Source organism: Gouania willdenowi, chromosome 3 (assembly GCF_900634775.1).
Source record: "Gouania willdenowi chromosome 3, fGouWil2.1, whole genome shotgun sequence".
NCBI classification, from domain to species: Eukaryota; Metazoa; Chordata; class Actinopteri; order Blenniiformes; family Gobiesocidae; genus Gouania; species Gouania willdenowi.
In genome coordinates, this window is record NC_041046.1 from 13673286 (window position 1) to 13690715 (window position 17430).

Consider the following 17430-nt stretch of genomic DNA (forward strand, 5'->3'; position numbering starts at 1 on the left):
GTAGTTTAAAAAACAACACAAATGTCATATACATTCTTTGGATGTGTATCGTTTTTGCAGATTAAAGAGAAGTTGGAGCAGAATGGAGTTCCTGTTAAGCTCACAAAGCAACTACAGCATGTAAAAAACACTTTTGATGGACAAAAGAGCTGCTTGTGGGACTGAGCCTTCCTGAAGATGATGTGGCGAAGGCAACACGTGGAAGAGCAGAGGATAGAGGACATGCTTGGCTGATATGGAGGTTGCTCAGTAAAGGAAGAGCAGCTGAGGTAGTGCATCAAGGAGCACGGAGGGCGTGGCTGATCATGTGGCTGCCTGTTAGTTATCTCTTAATCTGGTTTGGAACCGTTTCCTATGAATTTGTGCCGTTGAAACGGTTCCTTCTATAGTGCCATGTAAACAGTTTTCCTCTGAATGGCTTCATAGTAAACATAAACATGCATTTAAAAACAATAATCTAACCCTGAGGACATTGTGGCCAATATCTGAAAGGCATACCATTTAATTCGTCTCTCTGCACTGCCACAGAAATCAGCCAACATACACAGTTTATTTTGCCCCCTGTGACACCTGCTGTATACAGTGTCTCATCAGCCTCAGCTGTGATGTCCTGATCCTTGGTGAACCAGATATTCCAGTTCCTCCTCCAGCTGCTGCTGCTGCTGGGCACTTTCCAGGTTATCCATCCTCCGATGCAGTGCAGAAAAATCCTCCTGCTGCAGACAGAAAGAACACAGCTGTTTGAATATCAGACTGTCTATAGTGTTAGCCATGCTCTGTGTGTGGTGGTGTGTGTGTGTGTGTGTGTGTGTGTGTGTAACCTTTGATCCCATTAAAGGTTTGATTCATTCTAATATTTCATCTCTTTTCTCCACAGATGTAGTAATCTAGTATAAGTATATAATAAAAAGATGATCGTCATGTATCAGCGATGCCAAAATGACTTAAAAGTTAAAATCCTTTAAGTATAGAACCAGTCTCTCCTAATTCAATACTTTCTCATATGTTTAGAAGAGGGTTTGGCCATAAACATAAAGGTACATATAAAAGCAGGAGAAACCAACAACTATAGTAATAATTATAGCTTTTAACCATGGCTTTGTTTTTCTTATGGCAACTTAAATCAACTATTAAAGACGTAAATTGAGCAAATCACTTCAATTTGTTTTTTTTTAAATTTTATTTCAGATCTAAATTTGTTATGTTTTCAGTTGAAAACATTAACTATTTACCTTCACTGTAAAAACTGAATAATGCTGTTAAAACCAATTTTTTTTAGTTTTACTTTTTTGTTCATAATTCACATTACTTTTACACCAAGATTGAACAATGAAATTCTTTTAAATTCCTAAATTAATTTTAATAAATGTTTACTTTTGAACATATAGACAGATAGACACTCAGAGACAGAGAAACACTAATGCTTCTGATACTCACCTGTGCCTGAGCCGTAAATATAAGAGCAGCAGGCCTGCTAACACTTTGCTTGTGACTGTAACTAGAATACACCACATAGAAAAAGACCAAATATTGTCATATGTCCTCACACCTGCACCAATTCAAAGATCCAGGAAGAAGGTAGAGAGAAAAACCTTACAATGTGTTTTCAGATATTTCATTTACATAAATATACATTATATATAACGTTTTAAAGGGCTCTATATTATTGTCTAAATTATGAGACACTGGCCTTTAATCCTGATGGTTAGTATTCTAAGTGACTTTACAGCTGGTGAGAATGAGCGTATATGTGAATGTCTACTCACAGGGTTAATTATTGACAAGCTGTCAGAGCCCAGACCCAGCAGGGGGGCGGCTGAGGACGTCAGCAGAGTACCGGGATCACTGAGCAGGAGCTGATGAAACTCAGTGAGTCTCTGCTGTAGCTCCTTCAGACGTCTCCTCAGTTTAGGTTGTTCGTCCAACTGCCTGAGAAAGACAAAGGAACTATCAGGAAAAAATAGGCCCAAAATCTAAAGAAATCTCAGCACTGACATGAGCAGACCGAAAGGCTGCACGATTAATCGATATAAAATCAAAATTTTATTATTTATTGAGGGCGATTTTGAAAAGCCAAAATCCAAAATCAATTTTTCCATTTACGAGGGTTGTCGCGACATGAGTCTCTCTCCCTAGGCCGTCTTTGTAAAAAAATTGCGCTACCCAAGCGATGTTTACAGATGTGGTGGCATTCCATGTTGCTAAGGACATGATCCCTTTACAAACTGTTGAAAAAACATGTTTAAAGTGATAGACCCCTGCTAAAACCTCTGCTTTTTTAATGTGAATTTTGTGTAAGGTTCTTTATTATCAGTTATTTTTTTAAATCCCAAGGGATTCATTTTTGGATGGACAGGTTGTTATCTTATCAAACCCACAGGGAATGCAACATTCTTTATTAAAGCTTTGCAGTTACACTTTGTTTTGTCCCTTTTTTAATTAAAAGAAAATACTTGAAATTATTTAATCCAGTGTTTTGCTTTGTTTTTAAAGAGAGAAAAAAATACTTGAAATTGAAAATCAAGTTTTTAAAGTAAAAAAATCAGGATATAGTTTTGAGGTAAAATGGTACAGCTTTAGCAGACAGTCAATAGTTACTTTTTATAGAGAGCAGCTTGCAGCTCCAGCTCTACTATCCTGGCCTCCAGAAGCTCAATCTTATTCAGGTGTTTCCTCTCTTTGCTCTCCGTCAGCACCATTCTCTGAAAAACACAAAAATCATCTGCATTAGTTCTTCTTTTCCCACATGCTGGTTAATATACTGTGTGAGCTGTCAGCTCTACCTTCTTCTGAGCCATTGCTGCCCTCTGCAGTTTCTCTTTCACATGACTGTATTTCTGCTGTAACTCCGCCTCTCGCTGCTGCAGCTTATGTTCCTCCTGGAACCACTCAACTTGACGCTGCTCCATCAACCTGAGGACGCAGCATAGTGCCAGTGGAAGTTAGTGAATTAGTGAGAGTAAACAAAACTAATATCCAATGATGTATTGGCGACAGCATGCAATGCAGACGCACCGCTCAGCTTCATCTTGGCTCTTCTCTGCCTGGGCCAGGGCTGCTCTAAGCTCCTCCCTCAGTCTCTCTGACACTTGTTGAAGGCGCTGTTTTGTCTCCTTCAAGTCACTTTCAGAGCGGGACAGCCTTTCAAGCTGCACTCCAAGAACCTGGTTTTGCTATCATGCCAAACAAACATTTATATTTACTCCAATGTGCACAAATTCCTGAATGTATTGAATTTACCTGCTGTAGGTCGGCAAATTCTGCTTTCTGCCTCTCAAGCTCCTCAGCCTGTGAGCTCTGCTGCTGGACTTTACATCTAAAGACAACAAGATCACATCATTAAAAAAACACTTCACTGTACATCAGATAAGTAACTGATACAGTAGGTAAGATGGTGAAAGAAAAGCAGGATGACTGAGTTGTCTAAAGACGTGTGTATCAGTTAGAGCTGGGCAATATGTCCAGATTCAAGATATATGGAGTTTTCTATTTTGGGAATCTAAAAAATTGCAATATTGCCTACATTGATACATATACAGTATTTTTTATAGCTTAAGCTAACTTAAAATACTGGTTACTGCCCATAAAATCCTTGTTCCACAGGCTAAAACTGGCCCTGTTTGTTGTCAACTTATTATTCTCTGGAGCGGAACACTATTCACGGCAGCTCCGTAGCGAAGCCTCCGCGGAGACGGTGTACACCACTGCTGCTTTCCGCCCTTAACCCTCTCACACCCACAGACTACGTCTTAGCTACCTGAAGCTGCCGAGCTGCGATACATCATGGACCGCTACTTGGTTCAGACCAGATAACCATCCAACAAAGTGAACCGATTCAAGTTCTTCCGTCATGTCCACCCAAAGTTCCACAAACACGGGTACAGAGATGAAACCATAGCGTCAATTAAGAACTGGAAACTCAACTAAAGCTAACTATGCTAAGCAAACATACCGACACACATGGGCTAAGAGCTAATGCTAACCACTCCATATAAGAAATATACCAAGTAAAAAGAACACGTCTTACTGTCATAAAGCCACCAATTTGTTTATGTCAGATTTAACACTTGTATGGAAGGATAAAAGCTAAACATGTCACATGTGAAATAAATATTAGCATAATATTAATGTCACTATGCATCCATTCAAACTTGTGAAACGCAATATTTTTTAATTATATTCACGTGTTCACAGACAAAACTGGTCCCATTAGACTAATGTAACTATTGAGATTATTACACCTAAATATACTGAATGATTAAATCATCAGCTTGATATGGTTCAATTATAGGAAATCAGAGAGTTATTTATTAACCATAACTTTATGTAACTCATAAGATGAATGAGACAAGATTCAGCAACAGTAAAAACCCTGATGGAGTTATTTGTGCTTTTCATGTGCTTTTTTTTTTTTTTGAAATAATATTTTAAGTAAGGAAATACATAATTACATACAATAACACTAATGAGTGATCCAATGCACTAATATATTCCATAAAATTCCCTAATTATCCATAAACAGAACTCACTCACACGTGCTGTCCTCTTAAGAGGAGAAAAAGACTAAAGTGGCAGATATTGTGCTTTTTTTTGTTAGTAAATGTGCCTGTGTGGAATTTGGATCATCAGATTTAACCCAGAATTGTCTTTCTGGTCAGATTTGATTTGAAATAAAATGATCAAGATTTATATCTTATATCGCTATTTTGAGAAAAAATAGAGACATGAGTTTTGGTCCATATTGCCATTGGTCCATATAGTATCAGTGGCTGAAGAAAGTGTAAAAATTATGAGAAATAAAATAATAAGTGCCTCTAAAGGAAACACAATGTGTGTCATTCTGTCTGTTCTCAGTCATAATAGCAGAGGGAAGAAACTTTTGAAATGTTATTTTGGCCGATAATTGCGTGCAGCACCTTGTGACAACAGACACATGCTAACATTAAGAACACACACCTCAGGTTATGCAGCTCTTTACGAGCACATTCCTCGCTTTGCTGGACTCTGCGGAGACGCTCCTCCCAATCCTCCTTCAGGTTGTGATCAGAGGCTTCCTGCAGTGCCCTCTGGTGTTCTATAGATGCAAGGCGGTGCTCCAACTCCAACCTAATGTCAACACAGTTGATGACAACAGCAAAAATGAGCTTAAACTCCTCCATATGTGTTTCTTAGTTTCTATGACTAAATGCAGTCAACCTGCAGAGCCATGGAGCAGAAATGAAAGAGAGATTCTCACTTCTCCTCAAGCAGAGCTGCAGACTTGCGGAGCTCCTCCTCTCGTGCACACTGCACCCTACGCGCCGTCTCTCTCTGCGTCTCCACCAAAACTTCTTTGTGCCGCTCTAAAGCCGCTGTGACAACCTCCACATCTGTTTGCAAATCTGAGACACATAGTTGTGTGAAAGGGTGACACTCTTAAAGAATATACTGCACATATTAAACATGGGCAACTGGCGGCCCAGGGGCCAAATGTCTCCAAAAACACAAAAAAGGCCAACAAAAAGGACTCTGAATAACAATGAAATACACAAAATGACTCTAAACACAAAAAACATTTTGTTCTTTCCTGTATTCATTGTCAGATTGGGCATTATTCTAAATCTCCTTGAATGTTGATAATATGTCCCTCAGATCAGACAATCATATTATTGTAGCCTCTGCTGTGATAAAAGTTCCCCATCTCTGGTATATATTCTACATTTTTTAATTATATTGCTTATAAATGGGAGTTGAGTCTGCATGGCTTGCTGCTTAATTAATCTGTGACCAATGAAAATAATGGAAACCTCATTTTGTGTATTTTGAGTTGTGTACTTTACTGTACAGCAGACGCGGCGCCATTGGTGGCGCTGTTCATCCAATAACCAGCCCATGGAAAGCGTTCAGTGAAAGGCTTTCAGCCAATCAGCAGCTTGCATCCCACATGTGGGCTCTTAAGCTCCGCCCACAGGCTGCATTGTTACCAGGAAGTCTCTGCCATGATGCATTCAATGCAACTCAGAACTCTGTTTTTATCTACCGCAGGTCGCTTTCTAGAGTCGGAGCTCCTACACGGTAAAGTCGAACTTCCTCTAAAAACCTATTGTCTGACGCCTCATAACAACGATGGCACCGTGCAGAGCCACATGTTGTTGGTAAAACAAGTTAAAAGCCTTTTAATGCAAAAAAAAATTACTTGTGCTGTTGTGGAACACAGTAGTGCAGGACTTATTTATGTTTCTGTTTTTAAGATTTTAGAATGAATTTAAAATGATTATAAGTATTATTTTTTTTTAACGTGAGCCCTATTAAATTTTAAAGCCTTACATGAATCCCTTTTACTTGGCAAAGATGGCGCCAGCAGTGTGCACGGCGCTCCGTCTCCCTGCTCTACTTTGCATATTGCTCATTGTATGGATTTGTGTTTGCTGTACTAATGGATCTGTGATGCTTGTGTATGACCGTCAAACATTGTTGAACATTCGAGCATCTCATGAAGCTTTCTTGAGGAACTGTGCAGCTAGACAGTCTTCATGTCCTCCACCGCCACTCCTCGCGTCTCCACCGGGCGTTCTGCGCACACCTTTTGCTGTGCCCTGGAGCAGACGCTCCCGCCGAAGACGGAAGCGTGGAGGTATTTTGATTAAAATCAGAGCTTACCTTCGATCCGGAAAGAAAGGCGGCTATGGAAACCCAGCTACATCTCGGGGAAGTGAGCGTTGTCTCATCCCGTATTGCCCAGTGGTATCCAGGAGGGGCATCAGCTGATGCCGTCGCAACTCTCGGAGCGGCTCCGCACCCGGCGTCCCAGAGCTGCTAACCACCGCGGCGTCAACAGGAAAACCTTCGCTTGCTCGCACAGCTTCTTCACCGAAAACGTGGATATACTTCGCATGGCACTGCTTAATGTCAGGTCGCTGGCAAACAAGACCTTCGTACTCAACGATTTCTTCGTTTCCCAGCATTTGGATATCATGTTTCTGACAGAGACATGGTTACGTCCTGGTGAGTCTTCAGCTTTCTCTGAACTCCTTCCTCCAGGCGGCTCGTTTTTTAGCTCTCCCCGTACCTCTGGAAAGGGCGGAGGGCTAGTCGTGTTTAAATCAGTCTTAAATGCCGACAACGTCTAGCAACAACTTTCTCAAGCTTTGAACTGCAGTGATTGAAATACAGAGCACTGTGCCTGTCCTGTCGCGCTGGTATATCGACCTCCAAAGTTTAACAAAGACTTCATTGCAGACTTTTCCGACTTTGTAGCAGGAACCGTTCTTAATTGTGGGTGATTTTAACATACATGTTTGCTGTGACTCAAAGCCTCTGGTAAAGGACTTTTTAAGTGCCATCGATTCTTTTAATCTTACACAGTGGGTTACTGGCCCTACACATGAAAAGGGGCATACACTTGATCTCGTGTTGTCTCATGGTTTAAATGTAAGCATTGATAATCTCTGTAGCATGCAGATATCGGACCATTTGCCAGTTTTGTTTTCACTAACACTTCCGTGTGCTCCAGCTAAACCGTGCGCCGCGGCGCGTATGCGGCGCATTACGAGCCCGCGACAGCAGAAGAATTCTCAAATGCTTTTACTCATCTGGTGCCCACACTGGTCTTATCACCTTGTTCTGTTGAAGAGGCCACTAGCATGTTTAGTTCTACATGCTCCTCCATTTTAGACCTGATTTCTCCTTTGAAAATGGTTCAATCTAAGTCTGTGTCTGAACCATGGTTGAATGACTCTACTCGTACACTTAGGCGTGAATGTAGACGCGCAGAAAGGAGGTGGAAAAATGACAAGCTCACGTTTCTTTGGGCATTTGCGAGACTGTTTATCAAATTATCAGAAAGCTGTGAAGTGTGCTAAAGCTGATTACATGTCAAACTTGATTTCTACAAATCATAACAGACCCCAAGTTCTGTTTAATGTGTTTAAATAGACTTGTGAAACCTACTGACTCAAACTATGTTGTACATTCTCAAACTTTGTGTGAAAGTTTCTGAAATTTTTTGTTGACAAGATTACTGCTATTAGGGACTCAACCTCTTCTTTCAAAGTAGTTGATCCCTGTGTTTACTTCTGTGTGTTCTGCAACTTTTGAGCATTTTGAACCTGTGTCCCTTAGCGACCTGTCCTTTGTTGTGCATAAATTAAGAGCTTCTAACTGTCCGCTTGATTGTCTCCCTCCTAAATTGCTCAAAGATGTTTTGGGCGTGATTGGGCCTCATATGCTGGCGATTATAATTCCTCCTCGCTGACATCAGGCTGCGTTCCAAGTTCCTTTAAACATGCTGTTGTTCAGCCTCTGCTTAAGAAGCAAAACCTGGACTTTGAAGTCCTGGCAAACTACAGGCCAATTTCTAAATTGCCGTTCTTATCAAAAATCTTGGAAAAACTGGTTTTTTGCTCAAATACAACTTATCTGGATGTAAATGTATTTTAGAAAAATTTCAATCTGGCTTTAAGTTACGTCACAGCACTGAGACTGCAACTCTTAAGAGTTTTTAATGACCTTATTTTAACTGTTGATTCAGGCTGCTCTACTGTTTTGGTACTTTTAGATTTAACGGCAGCATTTGACAACTGTCAACCATGAAATATTGCTTTCACGCCTCAAAAAATCATGTTGGCATTAAAGGTACTGCCTTAAGTTGGTTTAGATCGTACCTTGAAAATTGATCTTTTGCCGTCCACCTTGGTCCTTACGTTTCTGGAGTTGCCCACTCAGCTGCGGCGTGCCGCAGGGCTCCATTTTGGGCCCCTTATTGTTTTCAATGTATATGTTGCCCATTGGGTTAATTTTCAGAAAATATAAAATTGACTTTCATTGTTTTGCAGACAACCTGCAATTTATCTGCCTTTGAAGCCAGGCACAGACAATGCTCAGTTTTGTTTGATTGTTTAGAGGAAGTAAAGGACTGGATGGCTCCAAATTGCCTAAAGCTTAATGACTCCAAAACTGAAATTGTTGTATTTGGTAACTCGTGTGATGTCACTGCTCTGGGCCCTTTGAGTATCTTATTTCCACGACTCTGCTCGGAATCTTGGGGTTGTTTTGGACAATTCATTTAAGTTTGACAGACAAATAAGTTCAAAAATAGCTTTTGTCAGCTGCGTTTGCTCAGCAAAATCAAATCCTATTTGCCTCACGGCCGACCTGGAGCATGTCATTCATGCTTTTATTACGTGTCACTTAGATTATTGTAACTCTCTGTACTGTGGGCTTGATCAAACTTCCATCCGGCGTCTGCAGTTGGTTCAAACGCAGCGGCGCGTTTGCTCACGGGAACGAGGAAACGTGAGCACATAACTCCTGTGTTGGCCTCTCTGCACTGGCTTCCAGTCAGTTTTAGGATTCAGTTCAAGATACTGTTGATGGTTTGTAAATGTCTGAATGGGTTGGCTCCATCCTACCTCTCGGAGCTTTTGTTGATCCGTGATCCAGGTCGAACACTGAGATCGTCCAATCAATTGACTCTGGTGGTGCCAATAGCTAAGCGCAAAACCAGAGGAGACCGGGCTTTTGCCGTAGCGGCTCCGAGTCTCTGGAACAGCCTTCCGCTGAATGTCAAAATGGCCCAGTCCATTCATGTTTTTAAGTCATTGTTGAAACCCATCTTTTTGCTTTGGCTTTCAACACAAGTTGAGCAGATCCCATGTATTTTATTATCATTGTTTTATGCTGTATATTTTGTGACTGTTTTTACATTGTATTTTATAATGTTTGCTGTACAGCACTTTGGGCAGTTGTAGCTATTTTGAAATGTGCTATATAAATAAACCTGACATTGACATTGACATTGACATTTAATGCCTTATAGCTGAAATATGCAACATAATGTTGCTTTGCTTTGTTGGGCCAATATAAAATGCTATTCAGAATAATCATAACTTTAAATCACACAAACATTATTGCCTTTATTGTAATTTGTCTGAATTTTTAAATGAGAATGGCAGAGTTCAGAGGTGTCAGCTGCAGAAAAACGCTGGAACGAAGATGCGGTTTTTTTGGCTTATTTTAACTGGCCCATTTAGTTTTCTGGGAGCCCACCCACATCAAAATCCTGGCGCCGTTACTGCTGTACAGTAATTAACCAACAGGGCTGCATTTATTGGTGCTATCCTCTAACAGGGTTATGGAAGAATCAGATTACACTGAGAAATGTGTGTGTGGGAATACTTCATAGATGATAAAATGTGTTAACTATTAAAATATAATCTGTATATCTTGAGCGTCTTTTGTGTGTGCGGGTACCATCAATCTGTCTCTGCAGTGTGTCTCTCTCCCTCTCCATCTCTCCTTTAGCTCGAGCACAGTCCAGCTTCACAGTGGCCATTTCCATCTTGTGAGAATACTTCAGGCTTTCCAGCTAAGATGTAAAACATAACGGATATTATTCACAGTATTTAAGGGTGAGTCTTTTTGATCTGTGGGCTGCCTTTGTTAAAGGACACAGACTTCAATTTATGCTGCATCAAGAACTTTCACAGTTCCAAAGTTTCCAACTCACCCCACTTTTAGAAACTACGATGTCTGCATTTTAGGACAAAGGAAACATTTATAGCCAATATCATGTCATTATAACACTGTCTCCTGATCCCTAATGGGTCCTTTCGTGTTTATTCCCAACCTGTCTATCAACATACAATGACCTCAAGTTCGAACTGTGATAATGAAGATGCAATCAGATCCAAAGGACAGTGGGAATTGTATTACTTTTTTTTAAAAAGCGGTAACACTTTACTTGATGTTTATACATAAGGGCTGACATTCCGCTGTCATTATTATGGCATGACACCTGTCATAAAAGATTCTGATTCTGATTCTGATTAGCATGAATAAGGTGTCATGAAGGCTGTCATTAAGTGTTGTCCGTTACCCTAACCCTAACCTCACAAAATCCCTCCCACCTAACCCAAAAAATGCCAACATAGCTCCAAAGGTGTCAAAATTCCACAGCTTAATGACCTTCATGTCATTACAATAATGCTAATGACAATAATGACAGCGTAATGTCAGCCTTATGTATCAAACCAAGTTAAGTGTTAACCAAAAAGCTAAATATTTATCTAATGATCTCCAACAGCAAGCTTGTTGAGTAGTTGTTTTTTGTTTAAAGTAATGGAGGATGACTTTATCGTACTGAGAGCAGAGGCTGCTGACTTCCCGCTCCGCTTTGTGCAGCTTCCCTGACAACAGGATGCTCTGCTCGCAGCTCAAAACCCAGCTCACTCTCCATCCGCTCCAGTTGCTTACGCAACGACAGACGCTCCGCCTGTAACACCACCAACCAATCACATTTTATTTAACAACCAGCAGCAACAGAGTCTGACACCCTGGCGTGGTAGCTTTGCTGCTCTCACCTCCAGGGTCTCAGTGCCGCCTGAGACTCTGACAGTTGTCTGTTCTGGATGCGTGCACGCTCTCGGCTTGCTGACCCGAACTCTCCTTCTGAGCTTGAAGCTCAGCCACTTCTGCCTCGAGCCCCTTCATCCGCAGGTGGAGCTGGGCTTTCTCCCTCAGCAGAGTCTCCACTCGTTTGCCGTCACGCAGAATGTCTGATTCCTGATACTGAGTCACCAGTTCCTCTCGATCCTTCTCCAGACGACCGATCTGACAACAGGACATCCACCCAAACTCATAAATAAACACATTTAAAATAGGTCTGTGTGATATGGTCCAAAACTCATATCTCAATATGTTTTTTCTCAAATTACAAGACATAAATCTCATTTATTTTAATTCAAATAAAGTCTCACCAGAAAGACAATTATTGGTTAAATTTGCTGAAGCAAAATGCCACACAGGCACATTTAGTGACAAACAGCTGCACAATATGTTACTTTTGACTTTAAGGGACAGAGTGTGTGAGTGAGTTCTGTAGTGGCTTGCTGGGCGCTAGGTCTGGGTTAGGACGCACTCAGAAATTCATCTAACTGTGCGTTCATGCTGTATTTTAATACAAAATAAGCTACAATATATATATATATATATATAATATATTAATGTAGGTAATATTGTAATTTTCTATTTCGCCTCAATAGAAAACTCAATATATCTTGAATCTTGATATATTGCTCAGAGCGTTTTTTTTAATATTAAAAAAATGTCTAGTAATAATTAAAAAAAATAAATTACAAATTAAGATTATATATTATATATTTTTATTTATTTAAAAAAATATATATTTCCTTTATTTTACTCATCTATTTTGCACAATAAAAAAACAATACATATCACAGAAATAGATATAAAGTGCAGAAAGAGGCAGAAAGCTCAAAGCTTAATTAAATATTGTTGTTTTTCATATTTAAAAAAACTACACACAATCTCAACAACTGTGTTCTATACTTTCACTTTTTCAAACATACTGTAAATCTAGTTCAAATAAAATACAGTGTAAAACTATCTGAGCTGGCGCATTTATCACATTGTGCACTAATCCTGGCTACTCTGTATTTGTAACGCAGTATAGCAAACAATCAAAAAAACTTCAACAATTTTAGAGGGAAAAAAATGTCTGGGATCCCCAGAAGTTTGTGATATTAAAATGGGGTCAGGACAAGAAAATTGTTGGGAACCACTGCTGTAATGTTACAACTGCTATTAGAAGAAATAAATTACCTCGGCCTCATAACGGATCCTTCTGTCTTCGAGGACGCGAGCGTGTTCGTTTGTCTGGTGGTCAAACTGGGACTTGAGGATGGTGTAGTCGTACCTCACCCTGTTGTACTCAGGCTCTGTACTTCTCCGTCTCCTGTGCACACAACGTCAGAAAGGATTTTTCAAATTAGCATCTAAGGCTACTTATAAGATGCACTTAGATGATGAGCTAATCACAAATGTAACGCAAACAGAGCATATATTACAATACTAAGGAGGAGGAATACATTTCCATTAAAACACAGTTAACCATGAAATACTCCAGAGCAACAGAATGAGCTTAGGCTTTCAGTGGGCTAGTAATTCACAACAGATTAAAAAAATACCATTAGATTAAATCCAGAGGAAGATTGAGTTTATGCTTCTCTCATCACAAATTGGGTTTAATTAGCCAAAGCATACTGACCTGCTCCAGCATGTTGAACCTTTCTCTAACTGGTGCCTCCATCTCCTGCTGAACCTGAGCTCTGAGTAACTCCAGTCGTTGAGGAGTCATCACCTAAACAGAACACACATATCTTGTATTTAATGTGTATTATAGTGTCGGGGTCCATTTTCTATGCAATTGGATATGAAACCTTGCCCCCATATAAAAGGTGCAAAAAAGACAGGGTCCAAATTCTGGGCATTGGGTATGGTCATTTACAATAATACACCTGTAATATTCACATACAAGCACACAAGTACATAGACACATTGGTGTTTATCTGCAGATGAAAAATGAGAATATCCGTTGAACTGGATCATATAATAAAGAAAATGCAGACAATAAAAGGGGAGATAAAGAGGATCTGTACCAGCAGTCGCAGATCCTCCAGCTCTCTGGTTTTGTCCAGCAGCTCTCCTTGCAGCTCAGCAAATAGCAGCTTCACTTTCTCTTGCTCGGACTGCTGGTCGCTCTGCAGACGCCGCAGTTCACTCTGCACACGCGTAAACTCATCCTGCAGGCTGCACCAGAGCAACCACAAAGACAGAAAGAATGATACAATAATTTTACTACACAACTGAAAATGATTGAATGGTAAAGTTGTCTAATATATCCATGTTCAGTTTAGTCATTTCTGTATGTAAATGAATTCTGTACGAAAGCTCATTGCATTCACTTGGGAAAAAAATAATACATCTGTTTTTACTGAATAATTTATTTTTCTGGCAATTTTCTTTTTCGTATTTTTTGGACTAATATTTTTCTGTTTTTCATGCTAATTTTTCTCTGTTTTTAGGACACAATTTTAGTTTTGTTTTTCAGACAATTATATTTCTCTTTTTCAGACAATTTTTTTCTGAGCTTAGAGGGCATTTGAAACAACTGATGCATTTATTTCTTTAATGAAAGCAATCATGGCCAGCTTGTTTAATTTGATAAAAAATTAATGAAAATGATCAGTATATGCTTTGATGCTTTCCTTAATTCTGAAAAACAGAAAAAAATGACTCTGAAAAAATGACTACGAAAAACAGGAAAAATGACCCTGAAAAAGAGGGAAGAATACTAAAAAAAAAATTAGTGAACTTCCATAATGATCAGCTCTAGATGATCAATAAAAAAACAAACTGTACCAGGAATGTTCCGTCTTTAGAATTTGGTAGTTGGTTTTGTGGTTTTCGCTCTTCATCCTCTCATCAATCAGCATTTTCTGCAGCTCCAGCTCGGCCCCCTCCAGTCCAGCAGACAGTCCCAGCATGGCTGCACGTTTACCCATCCCAGGCTCCAGGTTTTGGAGCACAGGGATTGTGTCGCTGAGGCCAATGGAGGTCATGTCTCCTGTAGAAGATAGTGATGGTGACTCAGACATTTAATAGGTGATCAGTTCAAAGAGTAGCATATGAACAGTGCGCATGTGATTCGAACGCTTTCCAGGTGGATAATGACAAGGGCTGTGAAGTGCGAATTTTGTTGTCAGTATGTAACCATGGAGATGAGTTCGCCAGCTACTTGTTAACATTAACTCTTCACTGTCTCAGGTGATTAAAGGCTGCTGCTGGCTCTGTTGTGGAAACACAAACTGCGATTGACATTAAGACCACTTGAGTTCCTGTGTCTTGATTCTAATGAGTCACTTCAGACCAATCAGCTTGAACACATGTTCATTGCGGTGAACAAAAACAAACCAACAAAATACTGCTTTATGTTATTCTTTAATGTTATGTAGCAGCAGGACTTTCAAAATCCGCGCCGTGTAAGGGGCAGATTAGCAATTTAGCTTATGCTATGCGCCCAATATCGGACAGATGAAACAACATGTTTTACGAGTTAAAACATACTACACAGGGGAATGCACTTTTTTTTTTTTTTTTTTTTAGTTTTGTTGATGTAAAAGACCACATCTGAAACGCTTTCTGCGACGCTAGCTAAATGCCCACCTGGGTAAAATGTTGTAATTGTGCAACGTTAGCAAGCTAGCCGTTAGTAGTGCTAATGTTAACAACACGTCCTATTAATCAAACTCCAAAAACAAAATACAGACCTGCGAGGCGTTAAGGTGCACAAAGCTATGGTTTTATCATTCCGAGTCAAAAGTCACAGAATAACTTTTATTTACCCCCTCAACCTGTTTGTTTTTGTGTCACTTTAGTGGAATGCGTGCTAGCTAGTTGGCTAATATGTGAACTACAAACAAGGGAGTTATGGGAAGTCTTCATTTAGTTTTCTGGAGGATTGCAACCATACTTGAGAGGAGCATATCGCCACCTACTGTATCGGAGTTTTATATATATACATATTTAGATTAATAAAACTATTGATTAGAAATGTAATTTTAAAATGTTTTATTTATTATTTTTCAGATTATTACACCAACACACACACACACGCACACAGGCCCTTTCCAAAATATCATGGAAAAGTTTCCATTCAAAAAGTTAAACTTTCATAGATTATAGATTCAGGGCCCACAATTTAAACGATTTCAAGTATTTATCAAATGATTTCAAGTATTTATTTGTTTATTTTTACATAATTTGGGCTTCCAGCTCATAAAACCCACGAAAACAGGATTTCAAAAATGTGAATACTGTGAAGAAATCACCATTTACTTCTGAGTTTTTGCAGAAAAAAAGAGGAAGAAGGACTGGACTGTTGGCCAGAGGTCCATGGTCCTCTTTTCCCTTAATTTTAAGACCCTTAAAACAAGTTTAAATATGATGAGCACACTTAAACTTGGGTTAAAATGTGAAGAAACTCCCAAATTTCAGAGCTATGGCTTTAATAAAGCATAAAAATGTAAAACTTTTGGATTATTTTGGGGTTTTTTGATAAGGCTATCATAAGACCCCTAAAACTAGTTATAGAAATAAGAATAAGAAACTTACAAGAAGGTACGTTCTTATTCTTCTTTTCACATTAAAAAGCACAATTCATCACATCAGTGCATTTCATGAACTCTCTGGGGTAAGAAAACAACTGTTGTCCTCATGTAGTTTCACTTATTCATAGTCACATAACATTTTGATAATTCATTGTGTCCAACACTGAAACAAAAATGGTTCATTCCAAGACAGGGGGTGAGCACAAGCATTTATTTAGTAGTGGTTATTTTTTACCTGATTATTGAACCCTATTTAGAAACTATTGATACTTTTCAAAAGGATCCAAATAAAGATGACATCCAACACTGGTTAAATATTTTCATTATAACCACAATGTTATAAAGAGGATCAGAACATTTTAATTATTACTCCTTTCAGGTTTTTAAGTACAGGATTTGCCTGAGAGAAAATCAACAGACATTTTGTTCCAATGAGGACATTATAACCTTAACAAAGATCCCTGACTCTACATCCAAGATAAAAAAAATAAATAAAAAACTGCTCTTGCCCAAAAGAACATTTATCTTTCTCATTTTTTAAAAAAAATGAATCCATAGAGGACAGAAAACGGTTTAAAAACCATCAATTGGACTTTGTAACAATTTCATCCTTGATAATAAAAATTATGACAATACACGCACACGCACATACACACACACGCAGGTGTTCAGTGTGAACGCACCCTGAGCCTTACGTCAAATTTTTTATTAGTCACGGTAATACCGTATACCACAGTAAAATAGGGAGGCTTGACGGTATCAAAAATTCTTTTTTGGGACCTTACCAGAAGTATTTATTTTTGGTGTTACATAACTGTACAGTCAATGAACCGCATTTTTTGTTATGATTTGGTTTAATAAATAATAAATAATGTTATAATAATATCAAGAAACATAGCATGTCAGTTACATTTAACATTGTCATGTTAAAAAATAAAATAAAAAAGATAAATAATGCTGGATAAGTAATCTAGCTTGACACCATTTCAGCTAATTTAGCTAGCTTATACCGCTTCCGTGTTAGCTAGCTAGATAACAACTTTAACCACCCAATGACACATAAATCCCACTTTTTTACCAACCAAAAAAACTGCAAAGATCCCTTAGATTTCATAGCTTGATTAGAACAGTTTACTGCAAAACAACTCTTTTTGACAGCTCAAAAAAGACAAAAAAACTGAACAGAAAAGTTAAATGGCATCTCAGCTTTCCTTCACGACGTAACTGCTATTCATCGTCATATATGACGTAAAATCAGGTTTTTCAACCTCAAATAAGTTATTTAAAACAAAACAAAAAAAGAAAAATGCGCAAAAAGAACGTGTCCTCAGTAGTGATTGATAAGATATTATCATTTCCATACTTGCTGCTTTGTCAGCGTACGTTCTGACGGACAGGGCTGCAGGTCGGTGCAGTTTACAAGGAAAATTGTGGCTCCGCTGTAAGTCACAACAAACACACAAGTATTATTGTTCAATTTGGA

The 17430-nt window shown here is 39.0% G+C and overlaps 1 protein-coding gene across 1 annotated transcript; it reads right to left on the reverse strand.

Annotated features, from left to right (window-relative positions):
- Window positions 1-15261, reverse strand: LOC114456025 (centrosomal protein of 83 kDa-like). Its single transcript, XM_028437493.1, is given in 18 exon segments — window positions 1-716; window positions 1767-1929; window positions 2599-2702; window positions 2784-2913; window positions 3016-3173; window positions 3241-3316; window positions 4957-5106; window positions 5237-5381; window positions 10231-10347; window positions 11121-11251; window positions 11340-11394; window positions 11397-11589; window positions 12601-12711; window positions 12713-12733; window positions 13046-13138; window positions 13437-13587; window positions 14200-14404; window positions 15108-15261. Coding segments are annotated over 17 exon segments (2118 nt in total). The 5' UTR covers window positions 14400-14404; window positions 15108-15261; the 3' UTR covers window positions 1-596.
- Between the last annotated feature and the right edge of the window lie 2169 nt (window positions 15262-17430).